General features: G+C 38.5%; 1 protein-coding gene across 4 annotated transcripts; it reads right to left on the bottom strand.

The window, feature by feature from the left end:
• Positions 1 to 1,508: 1,508 nt before the first annotated feature.
• dnpep (aspartyl aminopeptidase) lies at positions 1,509 to 10,248 on the bottom strand. 4 transcript variants are annotated; one of them, XM_058653512.1, is made up of 15 exons: positions 10,112 to 10,248; positions 9,604 to 9,694; positions 8,576 to 8,664; positions 8,267 to 8,380; positions 7,597 to 7,722; positions 7,367 to 7,491; positions 6,774 to 6,858; positions 6,445 to 6,552; positions 5,841 to 5,918; positions 5,466 to 5,546; positions 4,599 to 4,759; positions 4,288 to 4,327; positions 4,092 to 4,193; positions 2,639 to 2,806; positions 1,509 to 1,907 (listed from the first exon to the last, which is right to left on the bottom strand). In XM_058653512.1, the coding sequence occupies exons 1-15, from the start codon at positions 10,115 to 10,117 to the stop codon at positions 1,857 to 1,859; spliced, it is 1,425 nt and encodes a 474-aa protein (XP_058509495.1). In that variant the 5' UTR covers positions 10,118 to 10,248; the 3' UTR covers positions 1,509 to 1,856. The 4 variants fall into 4 exon arrangements, with proteins under 4 accessions (XP_058509495.1, XP_058509504.1, XP_058509512.1 ...); XM_058653521.1 differs by lacking the exon at positions 10,112 to 10,248 and adding an exon at positions 9,981 to 10,064; XM_058653529.1 differs by lacking the exon at positions 10,112 to 10,248 and adding an exon at positions 9,957 to 10,046.
• Positions 10,249 to 10,845: the final 597 nt, after the last annotated feature.

Raw genomic sequence — 10,845 nt, 5'->3', positions numbered from 1 at the left:
CTCATTTTTTTTAATAACTTGATTTCAAATATATTGCTCACACCACATCTAAAGGAAGAATAGTTCTTTTAGAGGATGAAGAGAGACACTTGCATGGGTTTTTGATAAAAAAAAACACTACATTTTCTATCCTCAAAACATGAAACTTCTGGAAACCTGAAGCTCAGGTAACACAAGGTGACAACATGCTTCCACTGGTCTCACAGTATCATTCTAAATCCTAGTTTTGCATCATTTTTGCACCCTTTTTTCACCTGGCCTTCAAAATGCAGCACACTAATGACCAATTACTCTCAGCCATGTAGCACCTGTGCAAACTCAAACACTTCTGTCACAGTATGTTGCTCTGTTTTGTTGTATCTGTGCACTGACCGTAGTACTTACATTGGTGAAAATGACCGAAACAAGAAAAGGGAAATATACAGTTTGGTCTTCATTTTATAAACAATTAAATTCTGAAAACATGAAGCTCTTTGGTGTCACCAGTCATTTTCATCCACCTGCCTTCAAAAAGACAACTCCCTGATTTCCAATTATTCTCACTCAAGTTGCACCTGTTGCACACTAACACATGTAGAGCTGCTATTTGACCACATAATAAGTTACGGATTCATCACAACATAGTTGATTACTCATTCAAGTGATAAAGCTGCTGCTATTTCATCCTTTGAGCTTTTACTTAGTTTTAATATTGAATTCGTACTAAATTGACAAACTATTCCTCAACTGACATGGATATGACTACATGGGGTAATTTATAAATGAGGAGTACTTCTGTTGTTTACATTGTATTCTACATTTATATTTGTATATTGTGGATATTTCAACTGTTAGGCCTGACATTAGGCTGCTAATGCCAAGTGTGTATGAAATTCAATATTAAGAAAGTTGAATTTAACGTCAGATTTTCACATTTTAAAATTATAAATGCCATTCTTCTTGGCAGTCACTATGACATTATCAGTATTTTACAACCTTGTCACTCATATTCTGTGCATTAAACAATTTAGACAATAAAAAGCCTTTGATATTTCGCGGTAATGAAATCATTTTGCCAGTTAAAACATGTCAATGTGTTTCAGCCGTTGAGGCTTAATTTTCATTAATGACAGCGTCGACACTGGTCATTATGTAGATATTGTTCTGGTCTGTAGTGGTTAGCGCTCTTGCCTTTGCAGCAAGAAGGGTCTTTCTGCATGGAGTTTGCATGTTCTCCCCGTGTGTGCGTGGGTTTTCTCGTTGATTCTCCGGGTTCCTCCCACAGTCCAAAAACATGCATGACGGGGATTAGGAAAATTGGACAATCCTGTGGAGGATAAAAGTGGTAGAAAATGGATGGATGTTCTGGTCTGTGACATTGTTCAGTTACATCTCCAGAACATTTATCCGGAGAAAATGACAGGCTGGATTATGAATTGCAGCAATAATTGCAGCTTGACAGTGATGTTGACTCCACTGTGAGATAATTACAGACACACACACCTGAGAATAAAGGATATGGGACGGTGTACAACAGCACGTTTTTAATCCTCTGTGAATAACAATGTGGCTCAACATTGATATAAAATTCGAGGTCCTCCTGCCAAAAATATGTCCAGACACTTGGCAGAGCAGCAGATGTGGCTCGTCTAAGTGCTTTATTAAAACAGGTGAAATTAAATTGGAGCAGCTGTCTCCCGCAGCACGAGACTCTCCACACTGAACAGAGAGAGACTTTTTAACAATTTTATTTCATAAAACAGATCAATAAGTGCTCAGGACAAAATTGGTGTTAGAACATGTTTTAGCTGGAGGCGATGCTGTATTTTCAACATGTTGTAAATGACGTGTGATCCTTCTTAATCCCTTCCCCTCCTCTAATCCACGATCAGCGTTTTCCTCAGGGTGGGAAACAGCTCGAAGAAGCCCTGCAAGAGGAAAGAGAAGTTGAAATGCACGGTATGCCACGAGGGAACACTCTCTCTCTCTCTCTCTCTCGTCAAAACAATAACAAAAAGACGGGAGTTTGCCAAGGTCGGGGATCACAAGCTTCTACTCATTTCACGATAAAGTGACTTGTCTGTTTGGTCACATTGTCTACCAGATAACACATAAAAACACTTCACCCGCTTCAAAGTAAAATCACTCTAGTTCTGTCTGTTTCCTTTCTTTCTTTCTTTATTTTTTAAGACTTTTATTGTGAAATAAAACCATAAAACTAACTTCATACAGGAGAGTCCTGGCATTTAACGCTGCTCTTTAGAGAGTAAAAAAGTTTAGTATTGATAAACCCTAAAGCAGCCGAACGCCATTAAACGGCAACTTAAATGAATGAAAGGTCCATTAGCTTCAGTAGAAATACAGGATTCTATGGATTAGACAAGTGTTCAGATCTTCAGAAGACAACACCAACGTCGCTGTCAAATGTGTTAAAAGGCTTTTTAACCAACACTTAGATTTTCACGTTTCATGAATCAGAAGCTGAACTTGCAGCTCTTTTGAGTGTCGTCTCCTTTCAGTGACTTTAACCTGAGGTTAAGGGCATGTCTGAAATCATGAAACAGCTGCTGACTCCACTTTTAACTCCCTAACAATCACTTTCTTCTTTGCTCACAACTGTTGGAGAGAAAGGCGTATTTGTTCACCAAACAGCAGTTACCTTGAAGAGTGTGATGCTCTGCAGGACGCTGGAGGTGCAGCACATCTCCCTGATGGAGTGCATGGAGAGCTGTGGTCCTCCGATGTCGACCACAGGAATGCCGAGGCGTGCGGCCAGGATAGGGCCGATGGTGGTTCCGCACGGGCTGTCATTACGGACCATGACGTCCTGCAGAGCAAGAGGAGAAACACACGCTTCTTTTTACCATGTTTGTTCTTTTTTTTCCCCCATAGAAATTACTCAGTCACTCAACCAGAGGTAACTTTTGCTCCTCTAGTGGCCTCGAGGTGACAGAGCCAAAGCCTGTATTTTTGTCACAATAAACAAAAATCTGATTTCAGAAAACCAATTTATGAAATTCTGACAGTTTAGAATAAGACTTGATATGGAGTGAGAGAGCAGTTGAAATTGCCACAATGCATCGTTCATCACCCGTCCTTGATTTATCCATAAAATTAACACATTTTTTTGCAACCATAAGCTCTTTTAAAAACACATAACACGACATGAAGGCACTGCACTGAACAGAAACGGACTAACAGCAAATATGTCTTTGCACAAGAAGGATTTTGAACACTGACTCAGTAAAAGGTGTCAGTTGTGCGCTTACTGGATCTTAGTGCTGCATTTGACACTTATTAAATATATATATATATATATATATATATATACATATATACATACATCTTGGGACAGTACTAAATGTGTATATTTTTTAAATCCTGGTTAGAAGGGTTTCTTTTCTTATATGCATAGTATGGAGCTCTTAAAAAGCACTAATCTTTTATTGCAACACTGTCCTATTTTCTGCTATACACATATATATATATATATATATATATATATATATATATATATATATATATATATATAAATAATTCAATATATATATGTTATATTTGAAAGAGGAAACAAAATTTTTTTTTTTTTAAAGTTGAGCCTTCACTGAGCACAAGGAGTTAACAACTGTAAAATGACATTACCTGTGTAATGTTTAACCAGCTGAAGCTCGTCCGTCTCTGTCTGTGCTGTTATTAAACCACCACCGGGGTTTATCACGTAAGGCAAAGCACACACAACCTTTCCCCATCCCTTATCTTAGTTTAATGAAAGAATCACTGGGTATTTTTTTTCCTCAGCCTGCATCTAAAACGCTCTGATCAGGAAATTATTATCAGTCAAATACAGTATTTGCTTCTTAGGTTGTTGTCCATGTGTGACACTGCAGCCCTGGGAACATGTTTCCCCATCTGCTCTCTGACAATTTAAGTCAATAAACCGCCCTTGTTTTTGTCCCCGAGTCTTTATTTCTTTCTTTATTGTCATTCCTGAGAGCGGTCTGGTGCGTTGCTAGGAGATCTACGCTCTCTGCCTGGGTGATCCAAGACACACAGAGAAATGAAGAAGCTGTTGGATCAGTTCATCCGTAATCACACACACACACACACTGTACCTGCAGAGGCACACTGACACGGCTGGCGATCTCTCTAACAACAGAGGCAGTGACGGCCGTGGTGGCGTAACGCTGGTTACAGTTAAACTTGATCACTGGACCCTGAAAGAGAAATTAATACATCAGTTAGTGTGAAAGAGAGTTAAATTCACAGTAAATAATTAATCAAAGCAATTATTTTATTTATTTTTTTTACCTTGTGGAAAGATGGTCTGTGGTTTTCTTCATGCTTCTCCCTGAAAATGGTTTAAACCATTTAGAAATGACAAATCCAGTCTGCCTACAGCTGTTTACACAATGTTCATAATGATTGATGTGAAATCATTTTTTTTTAAATTTGTGCCCACAAGATAGAAATAAAACCCAGCTTCATCTTAACTCTTCTCCTCAAATTTTAAGTGTGATTATGGGTTTAATTAAATACAACAGTGCTTTGATTCCTAATTATAGTACATATAATCATGTATTATTAGCAATTCTATGTGTGGTCATGTTGTTGACACTGACTGGTAGTTGGGGTGCACCGCGTGTGCCATGTCAGCGCTGATCATGAAGGACAGCGGCGCCGCCTGCTGGAAAGCGGTGAGGTTGGAGGAGGAGGAGGCGAGGCGGCTGAGGATGAGCTCCGTCAGGTTGGACTGAGCGCCCTGTGCGCTCTCTGACCCCACCTACAGGACACACACAGTACACACCATCAACACACCTCAAAGAATCAGGATTACTCCTCAAAATGGACTCAGAGTATCATGTTTTCTCCGATTTAATCCAGACAACAGCTCTTGCTCCAAGGAAAAACAAGTGAGATTTATCATTTGAACATTTGTTGCAAAGGCTCGAGAGCTTTATACATAAGCCGAGTAAAGATTTGTTAAGCTTTAACCAAAAATCTCTGGTTTGACGGCAATTTCTCAGACAGCAACATACAGGAAGCTGCCAGATTCATGGGAGACAGTACGGCCTTGTTCGAATCCATTTTTAAACGTGGTTTGGAACAAGTATGCACACTGAGTTTTAGAAAGTCTGGCCGGCAAACGAAATTATGACCACAAATATGCAAATATTTGTTCATGTGCGTTTGGAAACAGACAAACCCATCCTACAAAAACAAAACGTTTGTTGGAAACAAACGTGATTCCACTGCAGGCTGAAACAAAACATCACATCTAATCTAAATGTCATCACTTTAAAAAGGGAAACTCCATTATGACGACAAACGGCACAATAAAAACACATTTAAATGTGATTTGCTGTTTGGGAGACACTGAACGAGGCATTCAAAGGCCCGTTTCTTATCAAACAAATCAAGCACCTTATTATAAAAACTGGTACAATGTGTTTTTTCTGGCGGGTTGATATGAATATCCCGCTGCTCACCTCCTCATTGTCGTAAAAAGTGATCATGCGGACGTTGGTGTCTTCTGGAAGAGATTCTCCGGAGCAGGACTGCACCAGCCCCTAAGAGAGAACACAGTCAGGTGGGTTATAAGACAGAACTATTCCAGATTTGAGCACAATGAATTCTGGACATGTGTGTATCCATGTGTTCTTGTATTTGTAACCTCTTTAGGTTCAGTAGTCACCATGGAGAAACAAAACCTGGTCCGAATGAGACAGACTCTCATTTTCAGAGAAGTTTAGGGCTAAGATTTGAATTGTGGTTAGGTTAAGGTTAGGGTAAGAAATTAACTGGTTAAAGGACAGTGTTACAGACTCGTATTTGTGTATGTGTGTGTACGTGAGAGGTCTGACCTGCAGGGCACAGTAGCAGCTGTGAAGGTTGTCCAGACGAGGAGAGTAGATGAACTCCTCGTACACGCCTCCCAGAGCCTGCACAGTTTACAGACAAGAAAACATACGTCATGGTATTTGTGTCCCACGAAGTCCAAGAACACAGAGAACAGAGAAGAGGACATTTGATTAAACAAGTCTGGGAACACTTACAGATTCAAAGCTAATGACTAATCATGCAACTTACTCACTTTTCGGTTTCTTATGGTCCAGAAATTCATATTTTTATTTTGTGGTGACAGTTATTTTCATTTCAAATAAACCAAATACTACTTCACGTTGTGATGTTGCTAAAAAAATAATAAGGATCTGTGACTTTCAGCCACCTACACAGCGGAAGGTCAAAGATCCTAACTACTTCTCCAGAGAAATATAGCTTAATGTTTTGATAGCTTAAAGACTTTGCATCTTTTTGTTGGCCACAGTTTTTTCATCCAATAAAAGATTAAGAATCCAAAACGACTTTCAGGAGATGGTGTTCGGTGTCAGAGGTCATTAATATTTTTTCTGTGTAAAACAGGATGAATATAAGTGACACAAGTCAATGGTTGACTCGGAGACTGACCGCGGGCTGAGTGTCGGCCAGACAGAGCTCAAAGTCCAGCAGGGCTTCAGGCTCCACGCCGAGCTCTGAACACAGCAGCTTTACCAGCACAGGGTGGTGTTTCTCTGCCTGTGGAGGGACGACAAGAAAACATATGAGACATAAAATGAACTACATTTTCTAACCTGTTTTTCTCTATTAAGTGAACAACTCCAAAGCAAAATAACTGATAAAAATGTCTGGATTTTTGAAGGCCAGGGTGCCTCTGGGAAAAAGAAATCAACAATATGGTATAAGTTTCAATATTTGCAGCATATTGTCGATGTCACGTATGCGACTGTTGGCGTTACCGTGTTAGCAGCACAGCAGGCGTCTCCAGAGGATGCAGAGCCTGTCTCCAACTCCTCCTGGACAGCAGTGGCAATAATGGGCACACTGAAGAAAAAATGACACAAAAACAAACTGATTGGCATATTTTACAAATTGAAAGAGGTCACAGACAAACTAAGTGTCAGAAAACATACAAATATTAAATAAACTAAACAAAGAAATGTCCTCAGTGAGTTTTACTGAAAAAAAGAATATATTAAATTGAAATATATATATATTTTTTTTAAATAGTAAAATCAGTTTTTTGCTAATTTGTATGTCAAGTAGAAGTTAGTAACTCAATTGATTGATTAACCTCAAAATGATAATGTTTTCAAATGTCGTGTTTTGTCCACGAACCAAAGTTAATACGTTTTAATGATTTCTTTGTGAAGTGGAGCAAATGAACCAGAAAATATTCACATTTCAGAAGCTAAGAAAACAAAACAACTCTGAAAACTCAAAGCGATTAATCGATTATCAAACTAGTTGCCGATTTAGTAATCAGTCAATACTTGATTAATCTCTGCAGCCCTTCTAACTAGTACATTTTCATGCAACCACTGTTACTTACAGGTGGTTCTCCTTGTTGGGGCCAAAGGAGTCGTTGATGTCCCGCTGCAGGTGAATGGCCAGGTGAGGGATTCTGAGCACAGGTCTGGAGATGTGAACCAGTCGGCTCACCAGTTTACCTTCACTCTGCAGGAGGAGGAGGAGAAGAAGAAGAAGGAGGTGGTGAACAAAATGTGTCCGAAATACAAGTCAAGAAGTTGTCATAAATGTATATGTACAGAACAATAATACCTTGACCATTACACGTCCAGCTACAGTCAGGTCGCGGTCAAACCAGGTGTTCCAGATGCCGCCTCCGTAACACTCCACTCCGACCTGCAGACAGCCCTGCTTCGTCCTCTTAGACCTCGTCTTTACCTGAGGCACAAAAAAAATAATAATACTCCAATAAGCCAATTAATTAAAGACAAAACAACCTCACTCCACCTTGTGATCTTATTAAATTTAGCCTGGAAACGCACTCATATTTATTTAATTTCATCATACAAAAGTTCCATTTGATCTGAAACACCTACAGTACGTATACAACAGTGATTAAAATAAAGACATGTTTTATTTTACCTTTTTCTTTGCCTGTCTAAGTCTAAAGTATGTATTTAAAAGAGTTGATAATGGGTATGTCACTACATTAGCATTTTAATAGTTTAAAAGAAAGTTCCTTTGAGACTGAGTTCCTACATTTTGTGAAATAATCATTGACTGCAGCCCCACTGTGAAATAAAAATGAACTGCTGCGAGAAGTATGCAACAAAAGGTCAAAGACCAAGTCATCTTCAGATCTTCATCTGCTCTTTCAACTGTTTTCACCTCTTGTGTCATCTGTGGTCTTCTTATAGCCTTTTAAAAAAACACTTTAAAACACAGATTGTGATGCAACAGGTCGATGTGGTTGGGACCTCACCCTGAGACAGGGGCTGTCTGTGTGCGCTCCGATCATGGAGAAACCATTTCCTGGAAGGTAGCGTCCACCCACAGCGAAGGCGATGAGGCTGGAGAAGTTCCTGGTCACAAAGTACTGCAGGAAAAAAAATTAAATAAAGATTACAAACACCAAACTTGTGTGACTGCATATTTTCATGAAATTTGAGTTATGTATATGCACTTTGGATGTGCCATTAAAACCTCGCCGGCTGCAGGCTATTAAAAAAAACAGTTAATTTGACTTTTCACTTGTCTCAACTCTTGCAGAATTCAGTTACAGCTGACTCACCTTGCTGGCCGGCTTGATGTCCCACTGCTCCGTCTCCTTCAGCTCGATGAATCCTGCCTCCAGCAGGCGTCGCCGGCATTCATCGACCACTGCAGGGAGAGGAGAAAGACGAAAATGAATGCTTTCTATTAGTGGCTGTTTTCTCCTGCGACGTTTATTCGATTCCCTAACAGTTTTTAGTGATTATTCAATGAAGTTAAAATTAGTTTGTCCACAGCATGACCTTCATTCTTACAGCTTTTATGGTCTTTATTTGTGAGAGGAGCATGCTGTAGGATGACAGAGAGCAAAGGTAAGTGATGTTGTGAGTTATCTGTCTAATCTTATCGCAATGCCATCTCTTGAACTGAACACAGACTTAACTTGGCAGCTATTTAATGCTGACACATGCTCTTCTAAGTCTTTTCCAATACTAGAGCAGAAAACTTGATTACAAAAAGCTTTCTCGCCAAATACAACTCCAGATTTACTTAATCTGTTCATTATATAATGTAAACTATTTATATTTAAATGCATAATCAGTTTTGAGAATATTTTACAACTATTCACTGACAACATACAAAAAAATGATCTTCTTGTTTTTAATTGAATGGTTGAATGGTGAGAACTTTTCAGATTTTATGTACATTTCGCTGCTGATAAGTAGAAGTATGCTTATGCAAAAGTAAGATTTTAATAACACTTGCTTTTTTGCATGATTAACAGACCAATACATGCTTATTCCTGTTTAAATGAGGGGCATAAACTACAGAAATCAGCTCATGGGAAATTTAATCTCTCAAGACTTTAGATAATAATATTAGCAACATTATGAATTTCAAATGTAGTAATGCTACTTTACTATAACTGTGTAACAGTATTGTTTAACCATATCTCATACAACTGCTTTAACTATGTAAACACACATATCAATACTGCAGTATAAAATCGAATAAATAGATTCCCTTTTTATAGAGACATTTTAGGTTAGTGATAATGGAAAAAGCTGGAGAATTAAAGGATACATTCTGTACTTTTTCTGAATTTACCATGATATGGAGACGCCCCCCTGTTAACAAACTGTAGAAACTCTTTGGCAGCGGACTGCACGACCTCCTTGGAGCTATTCATGATCAAAGACTGAAAAACAAGACGAAAAAGGGAAGAAAGAAAAATCACAACAATGACACGACAAAGATATATGCTACAGTTGCTAGCAGCTACCGGCGACTAGTTCCAATGTCGGACAATGGTTCAGAGGTTAAAAGCTTCTATACTACTTTCAGATATGTTTGACCTCAGCAAAAAAAAACAGAAACTCGTATATGTAAATAATTATGTAATGATAATTTTAACTGGTTGGTTCTTCTTTAAATATTAAAATGTCACGTAAAGCCCGCACTTGGACGCACTAGGACGCACAGACCGTTGGCTTTGCTAGCCCAATGCCTTCTCTTCTTCTTCGCTCGTCTTCCTCTGCTGGCAAGCTCGCAGTAAAGGAGCAACTCCTTCACACGCCGCAGTAACAATTACCTTAAACTATTTTATTGCACTTACCTGCATTTATTGCACTTTCAAAGTCTGAACTCCAGAGTACAGAGCAACAGGAAAGACAGACCACAGATACAAATCAGCTGACAGCAGCAGTGGCGAGAAGCGTGGAATTATTTAGGACATGGAGTTATAGTGACACTCGGCGGCCAGGAGGTGCATCACAGGCCTGCACATATTACAGTCCCTAAGTGATTACTGCCGTAAAAATAGTAATTGTGCTATTTTTGATGGTTGATTGTTTATTTAAGGTTCAAGTAGCTTTGATATGTTGTCAAATCAAGTAATTTCTTATTTAGTTACTGTATATACTTTATATTCAGACATTCAAATCTATAGTTGTAATTTTTTAATATATTTTGTATTCTTTTCATTTATTCTTGTTTACCTTTAAATGTGCACAGTATGTTCTCGTAACCACATTTAAATGTGCTTTACATCAAGATTAGATTCTGTGATTATTAAATGTATTATTGCAATTGATAATTTTCAAGGTATTAGAGGAGAAAGTAAAATAATGCATTCAAAGCACACAGAAAAACCCAGACATTAAATGCCTCAGCAAAGAAATATTTAAATAGGTGAATGGGAAAGTTGCAGACTTAAACAGAAACAGAAAAAGTTTTATGACTAATTCAACTAAAAACGGCAACAACAGATGTTATTGGCTGAGGTTAACTCACATAGTTTCAAGTCTTTTGGTGAACAATGTACTGTACAGAAGACCTTTGTCCTGTAAA

This window comes from Solea solea, chromosome 2, assembly GCF_958295425.1.
Source record: "Solea solea chromosome 2, fSolSol10.1, whole genome shotgun sequence".
In the NCBI taxonomy this organism is placed as follows: Eukaryota; Metazoa; Chordata; class Actinopteri; order Pleuronectiformes; family Soleidae; genus Solea; species Solea solea.
The sequence above is the reverse complement of the archived record's forward strand: the minus strand, read 5'-3'. Positions and strand labels throughout refer to the sequence as shown.